General features: G+C 38.9%; 1 protein-coding gene across 7 annotated transcripts; it reads right to left on the reverse strand.

Annotated features, from left to right (window-relative positions):
- Positions 1–166: 166 nt before the first annotated feature.
- LOC127436686 (kelch domain-containing protein 10-like) lies at positions 167–24,539 on the reverse strand. 7 transcript variants are annotated; one of them, XM_051690979.1, is made up of 13 exons: positions 24,306–24,539; positions 23,816–24,053; positions 14,300–14,392; positions 8,169–8,261; positions 7,537–7,611; positions 6,779–7,000; positions 3,812–3,966; positions 3,521–3,669; positions 3,217–3,301; positions 3,044–3,110; positions 2,893–2,940; positions 2,621–2,760; positions 167–2,308 (listed from the first exon to the last, which is right to left on the reverse strand). In XM_051690979.1, exons 2-13 carry the CDS (start codon positions 23,898–23,900, stop codon positions 2,099–2,101), a joined length of 1,422 nt encoding a protein of 473 aa, XP_051546939.1. In that variant the 5' UTR covers positions 23,901–24,053; positions 24,306–24,539; the 3' UTR covers positions 167–2,098. The 7 variants fall into 7 exon arrangements, with proteins under 7 accessions (XP_051546939.1, XP_051546941.1, XP_051546942.1 ...); XM_051690981.1 differs by lacking the exons at positions 14,300–14,392; positions 24,306–24,539 and having other exon boundaries at positions 170–2,308; positions 23,816–24,212; XM_051690982.1 differs by lacking the exons at positions 8,169–8,261; positions 24,306–24,539 and having other exon boundaries at positions 170–2,308; positions 23,816–24,212.
- Between the last annotated feature and the right edge of the window lie 42 nt (positions 24,540–24,581).

Below are 24,581 nucleotides of genomic sequence, written 5' to 3' on the forward strand. Positions count from 1 at the left end.
TTTGACATTTTGTTAGAAATAGTGCAGAATCTTATAATTATTCATTTTACATCATGCCTTCTAAGTGTGTAAAAAAAAAAAAAAATGCTTAAATTTGATTTTGAATCCCATCTCTTTTGGGACCCACTGTATATTGTAAAAAAATTAAAACAACACCAGTTTGAACAAGTTTAATTCAGCAATAAAAACAAAACTGAGTACCTTTTGAAACATTTGCTGAACAACTGAGGAACTGAAGTCCAATGAGACTCCTCGTCTCAAAAATACAGAAATGTAGGGGCTCTTATCAATCGATACAGACTGAAATATACAGCTGTTCTGTAGTATCATGGTCTGCACATTGCCTGTATGACAAAGCACCCTTAGTCTTGACCCATGCAAACAGGGATCCAGCCATGCAGAAATAAAAGAGCAAGGTGTGTAGACAGGCACATCTTATGGGCATGTATGTGACCTCTAATATGCTAGAGATAAGCTACTTTGAAAACATGACAGAAACAGAAAAAGGCAGCAACTAGCAATTACTATATAAGGATGCGGAGGGTGTAGAAATAGAATCGCAATTATGAACCTTTAACATTGTTACTCAACTACATCAATTGCTGGTGCCTAATAATGTAGTTAAATGGCCATAAAATGTGGAAGTTCGTAGAACTGACCATAAAGTTAAGTAACCCAACAAGCCAAAATGCATCAACTCTTGAGATCAAGATACTGTATTTGGCAATTCAAGCAGTGCTGTTTAGAATTCAGGGATTGATCGTTGTAACAGGTCAGCATAGTAAAGAGATGCTCGGCTACATTATTGCTAATCCATAGGGAGTTTATCCGTTTTTTTTTCTAAACTGTACAGATATACACAAAGGCCTAAAAGATGTGTCAATATTATTTGCACTGTGCTGACCAGGCATGAACTGTTAAATAATTTACTAAATGTATTAAGTGCTGGAAAGCTTGATGAAAAAGTGTGCACCTTTTTTATTCAGGTCAGCTTGTCCAGGAGCAGAATGTAAATTAAATAATAATAAAGTGCATCTAGCAAGGCTTTATATCACTGATCAATTTAGCACATTATAAGGTCTTGCTTGGAAAGGCACTAGATCAATTAAATGAGTGTCTGCTGTTGGCTTCAATATGCCAAATATAATAATAAAAAAATTTGGATGAGGGATGATCAGTTTAAGGAAAAACAAGCAGTACATTTTATTTCAGTAAAAGCATTAAAAGTAAATTAAAGAGCACCTTGTTCACAGTGATGTAACGATTGGTTTACAAAACTGAGTGGCTGAGAGAAACATGGAAACAGCTCTGCTATGACTTTGTACAGCCTTGTTTAAACATTGGTCTTGTGCATTAAATGCAGAAATATCTGCAACTCTGAGCAACAGCATCTGAAGAACCTAAAAATCAACAATCTCACAGAAAACTTCAACGTCAAACTCACCATTAGAAATGTTTGTTATACTGCTAAAACATTCAACTTTGAAACACTCGTTCAGCACTGATTTTGCACCATTTTCTCGAATCGGTAACGTAAAACCTTGAATCGTAATCCCGAGTTCAGCGAACCGTGCAGTTGTCCAGAAATTGAAGTGGATTAAAGCCCAATTTCATCACTGCCAATTGAATGATATTCATGCTGTGGTGAACTTTCATGGTGATTCATAAAAATGAAATGACTCTTAGATTGAAGAGAAAAGAAACAGAATAATAATACATCAGTAAAAACAACTCAACAAGCCCCCCATACCACTACAGAAGGCCAATAAATAACATTACAATCTCATGAAAGGAAAAAATAAAATCAAAAATTAAGGTCACTGACCCATAGTGTTTGAGAAAAGAACCTTCTCTCTATTGGATATTAATGTTTTATATTTTTGAAATCATTAAAATGATGCATTCGTGAAAAAACCCCCAAAAGGCATAGTTTTTGGTTTTAAGGCGGGCTGTGTTGATGGGCTTCCATAGAATCCATCATGTTATTTCTGTCTGCATGTTGGCTCAAGTGTCATACTGTCCACCATCAGCTCCACCAAAAAAAAAAAAAAAAAAAAAAAAAAAAAGGATATACACAAGCACTCGCAGACCCTTGTCTTCATTTCAAACGTTCAATGAGTTCCTGGGTAAGGCCTAAGTTTAGCAGCTGTATCGGGGTGAGTTGGGCCAGGTGTGGGAAGGCTTTGAGCAGACGCTCCCAGCACAGCTCCAGCAGACTGGGCACCACCAGCCAGATCTTAAACAAGGAACCAGTCCGCTTATTCTCATGGATGTTCACCACGCCACCGTGGATGTACATGCAACCAGCCTGAAAGCAGAAGGACAAGTTGTTCTTCCAAACACAGGGTTCCCACACCATTTGACCCAATGAATTTCCTTGATTTTTCCAGATGTTTGTAATTACTGGAGATTTTTTCTAGCCGGTGAAAGAGTGTAAAGCTGTGCATAGCTATAATTTTTTTTATGAACTAAATTTTACATTACTTTTCTATGACTTAAGATTTTATTAACTTCCATTATCAAGTTTTATAAGGCCTAGGAAATCTGTTTTAAAATTCCCTGATATTTCACTACCTGCAGAATAAATTGTTAAATGCTCTAACGATTTATGTGAACTGACCGGGGTAACAGCAGCACAGTGGAAGTAGGCAGGTTCAGGCATCACTGCAGGTAGTTTATTCCACTGGAATGTCTGCAGGTTGATCTTCCACAGATCATCCAGTATTACTTCACCATTGTATCCTCCACATATAAATACATCTGCCACAAAGAACCAAAGCAAAAACGTAATGAGCTCTATAAGAAAAGTGTGCTGGCAAAAAGACTGTGGTATCTGTGTTGGCAAACAGAGTGACCATCTTAAAGTCAACGTTAATATCAATCACTACTTACTATTTTTAATCTGCACACAACTATGACATCTACGAGGGGCTGGAAATCCTGAAAAAAAAAATAAAAGCACTGCTGAAGAACAGCATAATGCAGAATGTTTGATTTTTCCATTCTCTCGGATGTCTATATACTAAAGAATTTAATTACTAACCTATTCTTTCGTGAGGCTTTGTTGTGATTTCTTCCCAGGAATTTGTTTCAAGGTTATAAGCATGTATCTGATGAAAACATTGGAAATGAGTAATAACTTAAAGTAAAAAAAGAAAAAGAAAATAATTTCACTATACAAGTACACACTGCTAGGAGGTATACCGTCAACTGTACCTTGTCTAATGGGTAGGAAGTCCAGGAGGTTCCCCCTCCAAGGATGTATATTCTCTGTCCATCATGGGCTATCTCATGTCTGTATCTGTGGGAAACAAATGTAGTAGGGACGTTTGTCATATCAGCTCTAGATTTAAATTTCAGCACACATAGAATGGCTTTTAGTCATTATAGCGTGACAGCTGTTGCATTTACCCAATGTGACTAAGTGAAATAGCTTTGCAGCTGGAGTTCACATCCTTCTCTCATACTTTGCCCATCATTTAACTTTAGCGAACCACAAGCCAAAGATCAGGTCACTCACCGCTCCTCGGGTAGGTCATCTGGAGGGTTGTTGGGTTTCAAGTGAATCCACTCTCGTGTTGTCAGATCCAGCCTGTGGAGATCAGTGCTGTAGATGTAACCTGTTGTACCTCCAAATACGTACAAGAAGCCATTGATTATGGCCATCGCCTACGAAGCACAAAAACAGGGACACCACAATCAATCAAAGAATTGGAGCATGTTTACGAGAACACATCAGATGACTTGTACTTTTTATTATTAACCGGTTATCATTCAAAAGGTTATATCAAAAAATGTGCTCAACTTTTACCTGTCCATATATTCGATTAGGTTTCTTGCCCCTGCAGTTGAGGAGGGACCATCGTTTGTATTTAACATTGCAGACATGAACGTCATTTCCATTGTTCTCACCGAACGGGATTCCAGTACCGCCAAACACAAGCAGGTTGTTTCCATGCAAAACAGCTGTGTGACGCACACAGATGGTGGTCAGTGGAGGTATTTAAAATACTTGTCTTACTGGAAACAGATGTGCAGCCTTTCAACACATCTATCGTCAAACAGTACCAACACATTACCATACAACATTATGGTCTACTATGAGAAAAAGGAAAAGATGCTTTGGTTTATGCATAAAAGAATCATAACTGGATTGCAATGCATTTTTAAACTTTATATTTTATCTAAATTTTCATCTATTTTTAATTATTATAAATAGATCATAAACCCAAATAATAAAGCATTCCCCTTTTTATACACAATGTCCTAACTAGTTGTGACCCAACAAGTTGCCAGTGTCAAGTAATTTTTCTGTCTTCCGTAAAACACTGCACAAAGAGACAGCCAGTGGAACATACTTGATGTTTAATAAACAGTGATGTAAAGTGGATTGAATTGGGGACCAAAGAGATTTCACTGTTGGCGGAGCTATCCACAAAAAAGAAAAAGAAAAAAAGAAACCAACAAAATGTCTTTGCTGGTTTAAACAAAACCACATTAGAATGGAAGAGATAATTGCTTGAAGCTTCTTCGTGTCATGCCTTGTTAATACACAAGTGTTAAAGGCCCAAAAATAGAGGTCGAACAATATATTGGTTTTACCGATAATTCGGTGCCAATACTTGCATTTTATAGCTATAACAGTTATCTGCAATGATGAACGGCGATATTTGCCAATAGTTTTTTTTTTTATCCCTCCATGTTCCTCTATCAATATACATACAAAACCCTTCATCTGGTAAATATACAGTATAGGCTATAAAAGGCTTAATTTGGTGAATATTTATAGAGCACTGTAACAGAGCCAAGTGTCATGTCACTGTTTATGGATTAATGCACAATTATTAATATGAGATGTTATTAAAAAGACACATATGAAATATAGATATTATCGAATGTTTATTTAAATAACCTTCATTGTTGTGTTTGTTGACGACTGACAGTGTCCCTAAACAAAAGGAAAAAATCTGTTTTTGTATAATACTGGATTAATGGAATACTGTACAATTATGACAAGCAATTGCTAGTGTTGATGAATGATGATCTACTGTTGATGAATTACTGCTGAGAATTTATCAGCCAAAATGACCATTTTTATTTTACAGTGTTTATATTGTGATACATTGTAGACAATTGTAAAAGTGCTTCAGACTCCATTTTTTTCACATTTTGTTATGTTGCAGCCTTATGATTAAATGCTTTAAAATATTATTTTTTCACATCAATCTAAACTCCATACCACATAATTTTGAAGAAAAACCCAGATTTTTGATAACTTTGCAACTTTAATTAAAAGAAAAAAAAAATATCACATTGACAAAAGTATTCAGACCCTTAACTCAGTAATTAGTTGAAGCACCTTTGGCAGCGATTACAGTCTTTTTGCGTATGATGCGACAAGCTTTGCACACCTGGATTTGGGGATTTTCTGCCTTTTTTCTCTGTAGATCCTCTCAAGCTCTGTCATGGAGGCTGTCGGTGGACAGCCATTTTCAGGTCTCTCCAGAGATGTTCATTTGGGTTCAAGTCTGGGCTCTGGCAGGGCCACTCAAAGACATTCATAGAGTTGTCCCTAAACCACTCTTGCATTATCTCGGCGGTGTGCTTAGGGTCATTGTCCTTTTGGAAGGTGAACATTTGTCCCAGTCTGAGGTCCTGAGCACTCTGGAGCAGGTTTTCATTAAGGATGTCACTGTATTTTGCTGCATTCAGCATTCCTTCAACTCTGACCAGTCCCCCAGTCCCTGCTGCTGAAAAATATCCCTACAGCATGATGCTACCACCACCATGCTTCACAGTTGGGATGGTATTGCACAGGTGATGAGCAGTGCCTGGTTTCCTCCAGACAAGACGCTTGGAATTGAGGCCAAACAGTTCAATCTTCGTTTCATCAGACCAGAGAATCTTGTTTCTCACAGTCTGAGTCCTTTAGGTGCTTTTTTGTGTCTTGCACTGAGGAGAGGCTTCCGTATGCCCACTCTGCCATAAAGCCTAAATCGGTGGAGTGTTGCAGTGATAGTTGTCCTTCTGTATGTTTCTCCCATCTCCACACATGATCTCTGGAGCTCAAACAGAGTGACCACTGGGTTCTTGGTCACCTCTCTTACAAAGGCCCTTCTCCATCCGACTGCTCAGTTGGGCCAGGCGGCCAGCTCTAGGAAGAGTCCTGGCCGTTCCAAACTTCGTCCATTTAAGAATTATGGAGGCCACTGTGCTCTTGGGAACCTTCAATACAGTCAAAGATTTTTTGTAGAATTCCCCAGATCTGCCCCAATGTGCATTTTCAGCTGTGAGACCTTATATAGACAGGTGTGTGCCTTTCCAAATCATGTCCAATCAATGGAATTTTCCACAGGTGGACTCCAATCAAAGTGTAGAAACATCTCAAAGATAATCCAGAGAAATGGGATGAACTTGAGCTGAATTTCAAGAGTCATAGCAAAGGGTCTGAATATTTATGTCAATGTGATATTTCAGTTTTCTCTTTTTAATAAATTTGCAAAGTTATCAAAAATCTGGTTTTTGCTTTGTCGTTATTGGGTATGGAGTGTAGTCTGATGTGAAAAAATAAAGCATTTTAGAATAAAGCTGCAACATAACAAAATGTGAAAAAAAATTAAGGGGTGTGAATACTTTCTGAACGCACTGTATATCAGCTGATTAATTGTTATCTTTTCCTTTACCTTATATTTACCTTTTCCACCAGCTTAGTTATCGGTTGACCTCTATTAAAAAATATAATTAAAAGATCAAATTGTGCAATTTAGTTTCATATTACCAGACATTGAGGCCAGCTCGGTGGGCATGAAGCCCTCTGTGCGGATTTGTTGCCAAGTCCCAGTAGCAAAGTGGAACCTCCACAGCTCCCTGAACAGTGGATAGTCTTCATTCTCTGAGCCACCTGATTCATCGTAGTCAGGGTTGTACCCTCCAAACACATAGAGATTGGTGTTGTCAGCCACACAGCGATGGCCGCTCCGGGCCGGAGGGGCTCTATGACCTATAGAAACAGACAGCAGCATGTTGATGATGAGACAAGAAAGATACACAGCTAGACAGAAGTGGTGAAGATCAGAACAGTCCATATTATGCCAGGTTATCTTTCGAAAGGTAAAAAGGAAGATTTAATATGGGGAAAAAGTAAGATCCAATCTTTGCTTCTGGAACAATATTCTAATTTAGCAAGAAAATCTCATTAATATTCATGCATCCACGGTTCTGTAAAAGGAAGGAGACATAAGGCACATCTGAGTTCTTCAGAAATCACCTGTAGGATTAAATATAAACTATATTGTAATTTCACAGTTATAATAAAGGTAGATGAGGCAGCAGTATTAAACATTTAAGACAAAACTGAACAGAAGACTTGTACCCCTAACAAGTACTTTACTGTGAGGTTGGTAAATCTACAAAGCTTTAAAAAGATCTTGAGGTTGAGCCATTAATTTTGCTATTGAATCTTTGAAAATAATTGATCTGCCCATTCCAAAGATCAATGAACACACTCTCACATCACGTGCAAGCCAGCAGCCTCACCCTTGCAAATTTCCTGGCACAGAATTTGCCTTGGAACCCAGACGCTGCACCTGAGTGAGAAATCGCAGTGATGAACTAACGAAGATGGGAGGGAATAAAAATACTGAGACAAATAAATGAAACAAAAGGAATTAAAAAAACATTACTCACACACAACTAGACAAAAACTTTAGCCTTTCCTTTTTTTTGGTCAGAAATCATGGAAAAAATGCACCTCAAAAGTTTTTTTGATGCAGGTGCACGACAAGAAAATATCCCAAAGTAGGCACACTGTTGCTCCCAAATCAATTTAATTGATTGATTTAATGAATTCACTTATTAAATTGATATGGGAGCAACAGTGTGATGACATTGGTGCATGCTTTCCTTTTTTGTAGCACCCAAGCCGTCCTGCCCCAGCTTTGCCCCAATGAAAGTTCAGCTGAAAAAGCCCAGGCGAAAGAGCGGTGTTCTTTTTGCACTACAGTGAAGAAGAGAGGTTTTGAAGAGAGGGGTGGGGAGTCTGGGGACAGCATGGCGGTGGGGGGGGGCGTGCAATTTCAAATTTGACCCCACAGGCTGTGGTCTAGATTTGTGGGCTCTCTTTGCTTTTTCTTTTTTAGGTTCAAAAGGCGGACAAGCCTATTACCCACCTTCTCTTAAAAACCTGTTAGGGATCCGAAGACTGGGACAGGGTTGGCCGAGGATTCTTCGAGCTTGTAGCCAGCAAACTCTCTTCTTAGAGCCTGTTACCACAATTACCGCAGTCAGACAGACAAAAAAATAACAGCAACAACAAAAGGACAATGGCAAAATAAAGAAATAAACACACACACACAAACACTGGACAAACACCTTTACCATCACTGACAGATGGTATTCAGATGGTCACAGGGGTTTTTTGAAATAATGAAAACTAATGAACAATTGGGTAAGGTGGTGTATCATTTTCTATGCACAAAACTCCTGAACCTCTGCAATTCCTTATGCACTTCAGCACATCCTACAGTAATTTGTGCAACAGTCATGGAACACATTAATCTCAATTCAAAAGAACCATTCAAATGACCACAAATACATAACAGCCCTAATCTGCACATGATCTACATGGATTATCTTAAAACAAATAAGCATAAATTGCCTTTGGAACTAAATGCTATTGCATGTAATGAAAAACATGTACATGTGCAAAGGAGCCCACACAGAACAGAAAACACAACCAGGAATGACAAGAAAGCTGAGGTGTACAGGTGCTGGTCATATAATTAGAATATCATCAAAAAGTTGATTTATTTCACTAATTCCATTCAAAAAGTGAAACTTGTATATTATATTCATTCATTACACACAGACTGATATATTTCAAATGTTTATTTCTTTTAATTTTGATGATTACAACTGACAACTAAGGAAAATCCCAAATTCAGTATCTCAGAAAATTAGAATATTACTTAAGACCAATACAAAGAAAGGATTTTTAGAAATCTTGGCCAACTGAAAAGTATGAACATGAAAAGCATGTACAGCACTCAATACTTAGTTGGGGCTCCTTTTGCCTGAATTACTGCAGCAATGCGGCGTGGCATGGAGTCGATCAGTCTGTGGCACTGCTCAGGTGTTATGAGAGCCCAGGTTGCTCTGATAGTGGCCTTCAGCTCTTCTGCATTGTTGGGTCTGGCATAATCGCATCTTCCTCTTCACAATACCCCATAGATTTTCTATGGGGTTAAGGTCAGGCGAGTTTGCTGGCCAATTAAGAACAGGGATACCATGGTCCTTAAACCAGATACTGGTTGCTTTGGCACTGTGTGCAGGTGCCAAGTCCTGTTGGAAAATGAAATCTGCATCTCCATAAAGTTGGTCAGCAGCAGGAAGCATGAAGTGCTCTAAAATTTCCTGGTATACGGCTGCGTTGACCTTGGACCTCAGAAAACACAGTGGACCAACACCAGCAGATGACATGGCACCCCAAACCATCACTGACTGTGGAAACTTTACACTGGACCTCAAGCAACGTGGATTGTGTGCCTCTCCTCTCTTCCTCCAGACTCTGAGACCCTGATTTCCAAAGGAAATGCAAAATTTACTTTCATCAGAGAACATAACTTTGGACCACTCAGCAGCAGTCCAGTCCTTTTTGTCTTTAGCCCAGGCGAGACGCTTCAGACGCTGTCTATTGTTCAAGAGTGGCTTGACACAAGGAATGCGACAGCTGAAACCCATGTCTTGCATACGTCTGTGTGTAGTGGTTCTCCCCCACATTTTTGAATGGGTTTTGTTTCACAATCCTCTCCAGGGTGCGGTTATCCCTATTGCTTGTACACTTTTTTCTACCACATCTTTTCCTTCCCTTCGCCTCTCTATTAATGTGCTTGGACACAGAGCTCTGTGAACAGCCAGCCTCTTTTGCAATGACATTTTGTGTCTTGCCCTCCTTGTGCAACGTGTCAATGGTCGTCTTTTGGACAACTGTCAAGTCAGCAGTCTTCCCCATGATTGTGTAGCGTACAGAACTAGACTGAGAGACCATTTAAAGGCCTTTGCAGGTGTTTTGAGTTAATTAGCTGATTAGAGTGTGGCACCAGGTGTCTTCAATATTGAACCTTTTCACAATATTCTAATTTTCTGAGATACTGAATTTGGGATTTTCCTTAGTTGTCAGTTATAATATCAAAATTAAAAGAAATAAACATTTGAAATATATCAGTCTGTGTGTAATGAATGAATATAATATACAAGTTTCACTTTTTGAATGGAATTAGTGAAATAAATCAACTTTTTGATGATATTCTAATTATATGACCAGCAACTGTATGTGAACAGAAAAACACAAAACTCTATATTCAGACTAGGGGTGTACTGATCCATTGGCCACAGATCGAAATCGGCCGATATTTGTCTTAAATCCGTGATTGCCATAGGCCGATCGAGCCTAGATTTAGAGCCGATCTTTTTTGCAGCACGCAGGGAATCACACATACATTGTTGGGATGTAATGATCCAATGTTATCGATACAACGCATAAATATCGATATAGAATTTTTTTTTTAAGATGTACCTTTATTTTAATTCTCTCATGTCAGCGACATTCCTACGCATTTCCGTCAGGCGATGAAGCAACCTTATTAAATTCATTTCACTTTATGAGCACTAAATACACTTTTCATGTGGGACATGGATGTGCGTGGGGTCTTTGAAGCCAAACTGCATTCTGCTATCCGTGCGCGCACGTCAACCGGGCTTCCCGCGAAACCCGAGCTCCAGACCAGTGACAGGACCAGTGTGAGCACATCAGCTGGGCGCTCCTTAAGCAGTGTGGCTCACATGAGCAATTAATTCGGGCTTCCATTGATATCGTTGCGCATGCAACCCATTTTAATCTTACAAGAGAATTTACTATTTAAAAGTACTATGGAGCAGTTCAACCATAATGTGAAACGTCTTGATAACACTGACATTCTGAACAGCACTAATGAGGGAAAGAGAAATCACCTGCTGCTCAGCTCCAGCATCAGTTATAAACAGGGTTGTGAGGGTTACTTTTTAAATGTATTCCACTACAGATTACAGAATACATGCTGTAAAATGTAATTTGTAACGTATTCTGTTAATTACTTAAGGTAAATAACGTATTCTAAATACTTTGGATTACTTCAGCACTGGTAGATTTTTTCACTTGTTTTGACTATAAAAACTCTGCCAGTACAGTAAGACAAAATACACATGTTAAAAATACATTCTCTGAAAACCTAAAAATCTTATGCAGTGTTGTTCCTAGAATATGATTTTTATCAAGAATACGATTTTTGCCCTAATAGCAAAGGTCATACTAGAAAAAAAATAATGATCCAATGTGAATTTTCTTGATAAACAAATATGATCGTGCCTGGTAACATGTGCATGTAAAATGGCTAGAAATAGCATTTTAGCTTAGTATAAAGCTGACAATTTACACAAGGTTTATTTCTATTTCTTCTGCTCCAAACTTACTTCAAACGTACTTCTCTGTCTGCTCGTATGAATGTAACACTTCATAAGAAAGTGTTTCACCGCTGTTCAAATGCACTTTGGATCACATCATTTATATGTATACATTTTTCCATCTGAAAAGGACTAAATATTAAATGAAACAAATGAAATAAAATGCTTAGAAATCTCTTCAGTAATCAAAATACTTTTTAAATGTAACTGTATTCTAATTACCAATGATTTAAACTGTAGTGGAATAGTTACTTATATTTTGTATTTTAAATACGTAATCCCGTTACATGTATTCCATTACTCCTCAACCGTGGTTATAAGACTTTACACATCTACACATCAACACCCTTACTAACATTACAACTGTGGAAGTTGCAGCCAAGAAAACCGTGGATAGCACAGAAAGTTGGAAACAAGTCATGGGTATATAAGTACTTTGAATAGGATTAAACTGAAAAATAATCTGTAATCAAACAATTGATGATCACTTGTGTGTGACATTTTTTATATTATTATCGGTGTCATTTTTTTCAGTATTTGAAGAACCTTTTGTTGTGGATATCCCAATGTGGATACTAAATTTGCACTTTTCAGAGAGCTCAATAAAATATTCAAATTATATTTTGGTTGCATTTGAGGGAAACATTTTTTTAATTGATTGTGTAAAATAGGCACATAATACCGGAATATTGATCGCAAGGCACGGAATCGAATCAAATAGAAATGTTATTGCGGCAGACTTTGACATATCAGCAAATATCGTATCGCAGGCCAAGAGAATCGATATAAGATCGTATCGCGATGAAACGTCCAATTTACACCCTGTAACATAGTTCAATGGAAAGGAGGTGGCGAGAACCGGCTTAACAATATAAATAATATTTTAATAACCAAGAAGACAAACATAAACAGGTGTCGGACTGCTGTCCGCAACTCACTCTCTGTCGCACTGCCGTCTCCGGTCGGCTTTATCCCTCTCAGGCTTAATCAGCCTTATTAGGGGCCGGGTGTGCGGAATCACGACCTGGCCCCGCCCTCCGCCCTGCCACATTCCTCCCTCGTTCTCTCAGGCCGGGGAGCCCCCGGCATGACATACATCCCCCCACCTCTTTCCCTGGGGGGGGGCATACCTTCCGCCCCGTCTGGCAGCAGGTCATCCCCATCTACCTGGATCAGGGAGGGGACAAGGGGAGGGAAACAATAATAACAAAGACTGCCTCCGTGTAATACCTACACCCTGTAACAGGGATCGTACCAAAAAAAAAACTATAATAATATTTAAAAGAGAGTGAAAGGCCAACGCGGAGAGGCACCGGGAGAGAAAAAAAAATATTATTTACTCGCCGGTTCTCCGATACGCCATAGCCTGGTCCTCGGCCACTCCTCCACCCTCTGGTGGACGACAGCCGCACCTCCCCGGGCGGATCGGAGGCAGTCTCCGGCCCTGGTGGATGGAATGCCCCGCCACATTTTCGGTGGATGGTAGGGGTCTCCTCCGTCTCTGGCAGTGGCCCTGACCGCTCTAGGCGGTCGGTTAGGAGCCCCTCCTCTCCTCGTGGTCGGCGGCCGTTCCTCCATTCTCAGGCGGCCAGGCTCCTCCATCCCCCGGCTTAACAATATAAATAATATTTTAATAACCAAAAAGACACAAACATAAACAGGTGTCGGACAGCTGTCCGTAATACTCTCTCTGTCACGCTGCCGTCTCCAGTCGGCTTTATCCCTCTTGGGATTAATCAGCCTTATTAGGGGCCGGGTGTGCGGAATCACGACCCGGCCCCACCCTCCGCCCTGCCACACACCTCTAATACACTGCTACTCTAATGAATAAGCACTTGCTCAGCCCTTGAAGCAAGACAGAGTGGACTTTAGAGGGTGAATTGTTGGCAATTCCAAGCATTCACGAAATTAAATGTTCAGACATGATGCAATTCACATGAATACGCGGTTTTGGTTTTAAAAATGTGTAAGAATTACACGTGTATGAATGTTAAGTTGCCCATTTTCTAGAGTCATTTCAGTAGTTATTCTGACTCATTGCACAGTAAGCAGGAAGAGGATAAAGAGGCTGCTAACGGGTATAAAATCACTGAACATACTCTCACATCACGTGCAAGCCAGCAGCCTCACCCTTGCAAATTTCCTGGCACAGAATTTGCCTTGGAACCCAGACGCTACACCCGAGTGAGAAATCGCAGTGATGAACTAACAAAGATGGGAGGGAAATAAAAATACTGAGACAAATAAATGAAACAAAAGGAATCAAAAAACATTACTCACACACACACACACACACACACACACACACACACACACACACACACACAACTAGACAAAAACTTTAGCCTTTCCTTTTTTTGGGTCAGAAATCATGGAAAAAATGCACTTCAAAAAATGGTTTGATGCAGGTGCACGACTAGAAAATATCCCAAAGTAGGCACACTGTTGCTCCCAAAGCAATTTGATTGATTGATTGATTTAATGAATTAACTTATTAAATTGATTTGGGAGCAACAGTGTGATGACTTTGGTGCATGCTTTCCTTTTTTGTAGCTCCCAAGCTGCCCTGCCCCAGCTTTGCCCCAATGAAAGTTTAGCTGAAAAAGCCCAGGCGAAAGAGCGGTGTTCTTTTGCACTACAGTGAAGAAGAGGGGTTTTGAAGAGAGGGGTTGGGAGTCTGGCGACAGCATGGCGGGGGGGGGGTGCAATTTCAAATTTGACCCCACAGGCTGTGGTCTAGATTTGTGGGATCTCTTTGCTTTTTCTTTTTTAGGTTCAAAAGGCGGACAAGCCTATTACCCACCTTCTCTTAAAAACCTGTTAGGGATCCGAAGACTGGGACAGGGTTGGCCGAGGATTCTTCGAGCTTGTAGCCAGCAAACTCTCTTCTTAGAGCCTGTTACCACAATTACCGCAGTCAGACAGACAAAAAAATAACAGCAACAACAAAAGGACAATGGCAAAATAAAGAAATAAACACACACACACAAACACTGGACAAACACCTTTACCATCACTGACAGATGGTATTCAGATGGTCACAGGGGTTTTTTGAAATAATGAAAACTAATGAACAATTGGGTAAGGTGGTGTATCATTTTCTATGCACAAAACTCCTTAACCTCTGCAATTCCTTATGCACTTCAGCACATCCTACAGTAATTTGTGCAACAGTCATGGAACACATTAATCTCAATTCAAAAGAACCATTCAAATGACCACAAATACATAACAGCCCTAATCTGCACATGATCTACATGGATTATCTTAAAACAAATAAGCATAAATTGCCTTTGGAACTAAATGCTATTGCATGTAATGAAAAACATGTACATGTGCAAAGGAGCCCACACAGAACAAAAAACACAACCAGGAATGACAAGAAAGCTGAGGTGTATGTGAACAGAAAAACACAAAACTCTATATTCAGACTAGGGGTGTACTGATCCATCGGCCACTGATCGAAATCGGCCAATATTTGTCTTAAATCCATGATCGCCATCGGCCGATCGAGCCTAGATTTAGAGCTGATCTTTTTTGCAGCACGCAGGGAATCACACACACATTGTAGGGATGTAACGATCCAATGTTATCGATACAACGCATAAATATTGATATAGAATTTTTCGGTTAGGAGCCCCTCCTCTCCTCGTGGTCGGCGGCCGTTCCTCCGTTCTCAGGCGGCCGGGCTCCTGCATCCCCCGACTTAACAATATAAATAATATTTTAATAACCAAAAAGACACAAACATAAACAGGTGTCAGACAGCTGTCCGTAACTCTCTCTCTGTCACACTGCCGTCTCCGGTCGGCTTTATCCCTCTCGGGCTTAATCAGACCCGGGCCCGCCCTCCGCCCTGCCACACACCCCTAATACACTGCTATTCTAATGAATGAGCACTTGCTCAACCCTTGAAGCATGACAGAGTGGACTTTGGAGGGTGAATTGTTGGCAATTCTAAGCATTCACGAAATTAAACGTTCAGACATGATGCAATTCACATGAATACGCTGTTTTGGTTTTAAAAATGTGTAAGAATTACACGTGTATGAATGTTAAGTTGCCCATTTTCTAGTCATTTCAGTAGTTATTCTGACTCGTTGCACAGTGAGCTGGAAGAGGATAAAGAGGCTGCTAACGGGTATAAAAACGAATTAAACAACAAATAAACATGCATATATGTGATGTAATGTGAGTCGTGACAATCAGATGGTGTGTTGAGCGATAGAGACTGAGCAATCATGAACACTTTCAGCTTCACTCCCTTCAATATGCTCAGTCACGATGTCAATCAAACATGCGTGCCCTCCAGGTGCTCTCAATATCTCATCGGTCACTCATCCCAGCGCTATTCTGTGAGGATCCCAATTTAAATCAGATTAATGTTGGTCACAATACCACTAATAACAGCAATTACATTTTAACCATAACGGCACCACGTCTTCACACATCTGCTTAATAATTAGTGATGTGTTAGCAATACAACAAAGATAGATATTAAACAAATCATAGATATTAATGATCTCTCACTGGAGCAGTTTTAGAGCTTGTAATGGATATATATTTATTTTTGAACGTATCTCTGCTGTGTGTGATGCTCTCATAGTTTTTATTGCTTACCAGTATGTCACAATGACCTTTTGATATTGACAACAGAATATTAATAACAGTTTCAAAACAAATAAATGTTAGCAATTCACAAGTTTAATGTAATTTTGGTAACTTTATAAAAAGGTTCCATTCATAAACATTAATGCATTAGGTATCATGAACAAACAATGAACAATAACATTTTAGAGCATTTATTAATCATAATGTTAGTTAATAAAAATACAATTGTTCATTGTTAGTTCATTGTGCATTAACTAATACAACTTTTGACTTTAAAAATGTATTAGTATATGTTAAATAATGTTAACAAATGGAACCTTTTTGTAGTGTTACCATAATTTTAATTTGAGGGGCATAAAAATATAACTGCAGCATATAACTTGCAAAAGAGTGGCAAAGGGCACTTTAAGAAAAAATCTGTATCGGCCGAACTTAGTGTTTATAAAAAAAAAAAAAAAACCCACAGATCAGTATTGGCCTCAAATTTCCTGATCGGTGCACCACTAATTAAGACCTTGCAATTTATGCACTGTTAAAATAAACTGATGGCGAAGATGAGTTTTGGATCAAATTATACATGATGCATCGGGGGATCTTTTAGATTTACATACCCTAAAACAAGGTCAAAAATGTTATCGTCATATACAGAAATTAGCAACTATAAATGGATAAATGACCCTTTCTGAAGCAAATGCAAAAGTATAATTAGGGTATCTCTCAACATGTCTTGATTCAATGCTTGGAAACAATTGAAAAATCACACTGACAGCTTGTTTGCTTTGGTTTAACATACTTCAGTTTTGTTACACAGCCTGCAAACGATGATCTGCCACCCCTTGAATAAAGCCAGAACTTCAGTGGTAAACTTAGTCAGTAAACTCCTTCAAAAGGCACATTTAAAGATGTCCAATAAAGAAATTAAAACATACGGGAGGTCATGACAGCAGATATTAATATTGCACCAAATGAAAAGCAGGTCACATGGTTACATGAGATTCTCAAAAATGCAAAACATTATCTGAGGGCTCTTTTGATGTCCATTACTGTGAATAAATGATAAACCAGCTCTTCCTATATAGAACCGGTAAAGGATGGTGTTGCCATTTGGGCAAGATCGACGAGCTGCATGAGAAGTACGCATTATACATGTGTATGATACCCAGTAGCTCCAAAACACGTTTAGGACCAACTTTGCATACCATTTATCATGTTGCATTTTTGTAAAGACATGAAACAAATATGCTGCTAGTTAAGAGAACTTCTCTAGATCATGGAAATCCTATTCATTGTGGATTTCACGCAAGTACTGTATAAACAGGCCTTTAATCACTCAACATATATAAACAGGAAGGAGGATACAGATGGCTTGAGCTGAAGGCTAAATTATGGGTGGTGTGAATATCATTAATGTCCTAATGTGGCAGGTGTACATCAGTTTTACAGCTGTTTTTTACACACAACAGTGAGAAAAAAAAATCATCACCACAGGCTGTCTTACTACACTGGGAAAAAAATGATTTTGTGAAGTAAATTTAGCTGGAAAGATTAAGACCTTTCTACACTGACTAAGTTAGCTAAAGCATGAACTTGAAACAGGAAAATTCTACATATGTACTCAATTGAAACATGTAAAAAATAATGCTTATAAGTCAATTTTAGGCTATTTACAATTGTCTGTTATCTGCACAATGCATCATCATGTTTCAATCCTGAAGTAAAAAACCTTGTCATAATTATTTGCTAATTTTAATAAATTTCACAGGTAAATGAAACAAGTCAATTTTACTTAACTTTTCGAAGCTGGTGTTTCCAGCATGCAGCAGGCTTGAATAATTAATGAGCTTGCATGGTTGATTTACACAGTTTTTATTGTTGATTTTACGTTTGGTAACTTCTTGTTTTGTGAAATGAAATGCTAGTACACTTTTAAAAGCAAGGCTTAATCCAGTAAAATATACAAAGAGTAAATTTTACTTGAGATTTTCTAATTAAAGTCAACAATAATTGCGTGTAGCCTTAACTTGAAAATATGATCCGTTAAATTTACTAGCAATTTCTGCATGGAAATGGTTTCCTGGTTGTTGTTTTATTTTATTTTATCCCCCTTTCTCCCCAATTTGGAATGGCCAATTCCCACTACTTAGTAGGTCCTCGTGGTGGCACGTTTACTCACCTCAATCCGTGTGACGGAGGACATGTCCCTGTTGCCTACGCTTCTGAGACAGTCAATCCACGCATCTTATCATGTGGCTCGTTGTGCATGACACTGCAGAGACTCACAGCATGTGGAGGCTCATGCTATTCTCCGCGATCCACGCACAACTTACCACGCACCCCAGTGAGAGCGAGAGCCACTAATCGTGACCACGAGCAGGTTACCCCATGTGACTCTACCCTCCCTAGCAACCGGGCCAACTTGGTTGCTTAGGAGATCTGGTTGGAGTCACTCAGCACACCCTAGATTCGAACTCGTGACTCCAGGGGTGGTAGTCAGCGTCAATACTCGCTGAGCTACCAAGGCCCCCGTTGTTTTTTTTTTGTTCTTTTTTTTTTTAGTAAAACCCACTTCAAACTTTTTTCAGTTTACTTCAGGAATAAAAGAGCAATATGACTTGAGTTGACCAAGACTACATTGCGACAGAGCAGGGCTTTTATTTACCCATGGGGCGTTTAATTAACCCACATGCTGGTCTGTGATGCTATTACATTCCAAACAAACAGGCAAGTGAAACACATCCCTGAACTATAAACCAAGCTGAGCAAGGAGTTATTCTATGTAAAAACATCCATTAATTTTACTGGTGGTGTGCATTTCAAATCATTTACCCTAACATTAAAACAGAACTCATTTTTTATCTTATCTAGCTAAGTAAATTAAACCACTCTCAAATCTATTTGTATTTAACTAGAGGTTTAATTAGACCACTATGCAGCAAACACAAGATTACTGCAAACAGGTCTGTTGATTCAGAATGGAACAAATAATTACATTTTGAAGCAGAACTGGAAACCAATGGCAGACAGCTCAAGCACCATCAACACATACTGTATATAAAACGTTTTTAACAATTAGCCTACAGTGCCACTGTTTCACTATAACAGTTGAAGATCTTCAATTTATTGTATTCTAAACAGAACTTCCATCACTCAACATATCTCAGCATTACTACATCACTTTGATAACTGATGCATTTGAGTCATTCTACGAAAGGGGTGCCATTTCCACTTTGCAATTTTCAAAATTTTCATTAAAAATAAACTTTTTTTTTTAACTCACAACTTGAAAGATATGTTAATCCTCCAAAAAACATATTTTTCCACCTCAGGCACAAAATCCTTATTAATATTATCCTTTTTATTCAGGCAAGGGAGCCTTTCTTGTACCACCCCGTTACGGACAATATGTACACCATTAGAGTAGTAAAACAAGAAATAGATTTTTAAAATCTAATGTTTTCCTAATAGTAAAATTTCCCTTTTTTGGAAACCATCAATAGAAAGTCTGTAATTTAATAAAAAAAAATGTATTCTTAGATTTTTAATCTTGAAATATGAATTCGACATTTCAGTGGCCTCATTGTTTGTACAGAAAAAACGAATTCACTTAAAAAATACAAATAAAGTTACATTTATTTGATTAGTCCACACAACAAGAACATCATTCAACATTAATTTATGTAACATTTCATTTCCATAAAATTTTAACAAAATGACCCTGTTACGGGGTGGTAACTGATGTGGCGGGGTGGTTCACTATGACAGGGTGGTATGGACAAAGTGTTTCTCTATATGATCTGCTGGTTTTAAACTTTATAAAAACTGGGGGAGGGGAAACATTAAAATTGGAGATGTAATGGAAAACTTTGGTCATGCTCTGAAAAACTGAAAAGAGCATCATAACAGTGACTGGGAGAGTCGCATCCACACATCCCTCTGGATTTCCATGTGGCGGGATGTCACAGGCTGTGGTGCTTGAATGATTTCGAGCACATCATCAAAGAGATACCACAGGAAGTCATCTCTTGGAGGCCAGAAGAACCTGTTGGCACCAAAATGGTACATACATTTTACAAGGGCATGTGTTTCATCTGGATCCCAGGATAAAGGTCATTGTCGTATTTAAGCACGCACCACTTCCCAATGAGATCTTCACTTTCCCAAGCAATTGCTTCTGTTGGCACCTTTTGGGCTGTCTTGTTAAAAATGAAATGCTGTGTGGTGAAGCACTGACATCTCAGCTGCTTTTGCGGAGCACATGCAACTAACTTCCCGGTAAAGGATTTCTCCTGGAGTGAATGTGACCACTTGGTGGGTTTTCATTGTGGATGGCACTGGTGGAATCTGGCCTGGCATCTTTACCATTGTCTGCTCCACTGCTTCAGATGCTACATAAAACAACTTAACAGTTGTAGATGTTTCTGTGAGGGCCTTATATCGTTGGTCACCAGCTTGTCCGCTGTTCTTTTCAAGGTTCCCCCAACACCGTCAGGGGCCCCCTTGCCATGGCTTGCCTCAAAAAAGTTCTATGTTCCACCTTTCAGACCTCGTCTTGCGAGCTCCGTGCTGAAAAGGAAGAAATTCCCTTTCTGTTTGTATTGAGTACATGGTCCATCACTCAGAAAGTGTAGAACAGATACATGTGGGTATGTGGCTAGTAGATAATTCAGCACCGGATTCATGTGTTCCCATATAGCTGGGGGGGTTTTGTGTTTGGAGGGTGACACTGTGCTAAAACAGATGGGCTCTTTTCACCGCCTATGTACAAAACACCAGTGTGCAGAGTTGCTTGTTGGTGCAAGGAGCCAAAGTGGACAGCTTGAATCTCTGAGCTGTATTTGCATGTGTAATTTTCAGAGAAGTCAATGTGGATCACTGCCTCCATTTTTGACAGGTTCTTTTTCAACTCTCTGCAGTAGGAGTACTGTTGATTTATGTTGAATGTGTGTCTTTTGATTTATGAAGAAGAGTGTGGAATAACTTCACAAGATTGTCTTGTGTCCTCCATTGTTTTCTTCACTGTGATCTTAACAGTGGTAGGACCCTCCCTCGCATCTTCCCTTGCTTTCTCTGCTGTGGCCCATTGAGTGTTGAATGCAACCTTTGCTGAGCCATCAAATCTGGAGAGCTGAACAGTCTTGTCTTTGCATTCCTTGCACTCATCATACATGCACATTTTCCTGGAGGTGTCACAGGTTATCATTTTAGTCAAACTCTCGAGATCTGAAGTATCTGTGAGCCTCAAATTATGCAGCTTCTCAATGACAAATCAGAGATTTTCATGGATCTTGCACATGTGTTCCGTTCAGAGAGAGTGGGATATACAACCCAAAATGGGTGAAGCTTACAGAAAAGGGAGTATGATATGTTGTTTGTGTTTTCAGTGAGAAATATTTTGTGAAGATTTTTCATTGTGTCAACCAGAAACCTTTTCGGCTTCTTCACCTTGTTTCTGGTAATTGTTTGTTTTCGTCCAGTCGTTAACCGACTGTTGTCATCTCGGGTGAAGAAGGTTTTGACTTTGGACTTGAAAGCAGCAATGAACCTGTTTGTGGGATTTCTGTTGGTGGAAAAGAGGTCTTCACTCTGAACACTGCGACGCTTCTTTGAAAATCCAAGGGCATTTTCGGCAAATCCTCATAGCCTGTCCTTCTTCACAATCCTCCCCGCTGTTACCTTTGCTATTAGTTGTTTTTCTTTTTCTTGCTTTACAGTACTTATTCTTTATGTCTTCAATCAAGGCTTCATGATAGAGTAGTGTTTTTCTGATTTTGGAGCTTACTCTGCCTGTCTTAGTTAATGCATTTAATTTTGAACGAGGAGAGTCATTCTTATTTCAGCGCTTATATCTTTTTCTGTATTTGTCAGCGGGTTTTCTTTCCTTCTCTAGCGGTTCTTTAGTTTTTCAATTGTCCATTTATTTATAATCCTAACTGCGCACTACCCTGACCTTGAAGATCCTAACTGCTGCTTTGACTCTTGGACAGGATCTGGACTCAGAGGAAAGGTGTCCAGACTGTGCTTCCTAGCCTCTGCTTTCTCTTTTTGTTCTGCTTCCTTCACTTTTTACGCAGCTGATGCTTCCCTCGCTCACTTAGATCACTAATCTTCTTCTGTTTTCCTTGCACTACATCCCGTCTCCATCTCTGACGCTCACTCTCTAGATATTTTTGCCTACTCTCAGGATCAGCATCCCGACGTGCACGGCATCGCCGTTGTCTCTCAGCAGCGCTTAATGGAGCCATGATGGAGACAGATCTATCTGCAAATGTTATAAAATATAACATTCTTCATTAAACACAGAGAGTGAGTGAGTGAGTGAACCAAACAGGGTTAAGTTAACGGAAAATAAATTGATTAGCCTATATTAGAATCCTTGATTTCACACATCCTCGCATTCAAACGGGAAGCAGAACTACCCCATCACATCCCTTACCACCACGTCACAATAAAACATGTGACGGGGTGGTAAATTTCATGCCAAAATGGTCAAGTTCCTCACCTAGCTTAAATGCATTCAATCTGAAATATAATTTTCTTTGCATTAATAATGTAAATTTTTTTAATAAAAAAACTGTTTTCCATATCTATTTTGCATGACGGGGTGGTTGGTTTGAGCTTGACGGACCCTGCCTAACGTGAAAAAGCAACAAATAAACAGTGTACAAGAATGTCAGTACCTGCCTGCTTTTGTTCTTGGTGGCTACAAGGCTCAAATGATGTCACTTCCGCTTTGTGATGTCATTTAAAGCAACAGTACATTATTTATAGATAAAACAAGTTAGTGTGACGGGGTGTTAAGTCAAACTGAGGGACGCGCACAAATCATAAAATATTTACAAAAATATAAGGTTTATTTTGAATAAATATATCTTATGTAAACAGGGACACACATATAATCCTGAAAATAATAAATGTTTGAAAAAAAATATATAACTTATTTGGTGATATTTTAGATGCAAATGTCATATTGGTCAACATGGACATGTGAAATTGGCTATGTACTAATGAAAAATGATTAAAAATAGTATGTTACTCTTTAAGAATAGTATTTTTTTTTATCATATATCTGTTAACAAGAACACTTGATTTAATAACTTTAAGCTTTGGAAACACACTTTGGGACATTTTTTGTGCCTTATGCATCTCATCAAATGTTGCGGACACAAATGGCGCCCGTTTCATAGAATGACTCATTTGCTGTATATAAAAATAGTCTTGTTAATGAGAAAAGAGAAACCTAAATATCAAATGACAAGCAGAGCAACTATTTCATTTTCAAAGACACTGAATGAACACAGCTATAACTTATTAAATGTATTAAAATCATTATACAGACATCAAGACAGTTGTTGATAAATGTAAATTAAGTTGTCAAGCTTCATCCACAAGCTAACAGTATTTATTTATTGCCCAATTTTGGATAACAGTAAATATCTTCGTTCAAAACCAACATCAAAGAGCGACTACAACGCACACTTTTATTTACAAAGCACAATATATGATAAATTAACATTTAATACACGTGAACCTGAAAAGTTTGTTAGCAAATCATAGCCATTAGCGACACAGGCTAACGCCAGATGCTAACAGCGCACGATGCGAATTCCAAAATATCTGTGCAACACGCGACATTTATTAAAAAAAAAAAATTAAAAATTTTTTTGTTATTTTGTGCTTAATTCAACCTGTTAACAGAATCCCCACTGACCTGCAGCTCTCAGCGGAGGCCTTCCAGACAGCCGCTCAAACTGATTGAGTCTGTCCGGGCTGTGCGCTCCTTCTGCGGCAGACATCTCTACAAAAATCACGCTGAAATCATCCACCTACACGCGCTCAGAGTCAACGGGGCTTCATGCGGCAGATACAGGCGCAAAACAGAGCATCACTCAGCCCATTGTCCCCGGAAAGAGCCGTTTACACGAAATACACTGACCTGACCGGGTCTCCTATTAAATGAATGTGAAGGCAGAAACGCTGGTGAAAACCTTCAAGATGGCCACAAAAATCACAAGCTATGAAAATAATCAGACATAATAGACCTTTTTCACAGACTGTGATGACGCATTTCCGTCTAATTTATCAGCGTAAATCTCGCAAAAGAAATGTATATGATAATTTTTTAAATATTGAGTGTAAATTTAAAACATTATGCTTTGTGTTAAATTACCCTGGAATTAGTTTTTAAAAAAATTAATTACCACAGCTGCGAGGGGGTTTCTATTACAGCTGCAGAGAGAGTGACAGTAAATTTGGCATCTTCTCCAATTTTAGGGTCTTAATCCACCGCTCTCTAATTTTTTATCTTCTGGAAAGTCATTCAAACGTAATAGTAGATTTTTTATTTTTGGTCTCGGAGCAAATGGGTGAGAGAAAATAATATTTGCTGTTATCTCCCATTCACCGCTGTTGAAGTTTACACTGCAAACGTTTACTTCCGCGTTCCAAAACCCGGAGTGTGAAAAAGATCAATTAAA

The sequence above is a fragment of the Myxocyprinus asiaticus genome, chromosome 47, assembly GCF_019703515.2.
Source record: "Myxocyprinus asiaticus isolate MX2 ecotype Aquarium Trade chromosome 47, UBuf_Myxa_2, whole genome shotgun sequence".
Lineage (NCBI taxonomy): Eukaryota > Metazoa > Chordata > Actinopteri > Cypriniformes > Catostomidae > Myxocyprinus > Myxocyprinus asiaticus.

Coding starts and splice junctions, on each gene's coding strand:
- LOC127436686 (XM_051690979.1), bottom strand. CDS start 23,900: ATGTCTGCCGCAGAAGGAGCGCACAGCCCGGACAGACTCAATCAGTTT. Junction 14,393..23,815: donor GCCTCCGCTGAGAGCTGCAG/GTCAGTGGGGAT, acceptor TTGTGGTAACAG/GCTCTAAGAAGAGAGTTTGC. Junction 3,302..3,520: donor GATGACCTACCCGAGGAGCG/GTGAGTGACCTG, acceptor TGTTTCCCACAG/ATACAGACATGAGATAGCCC.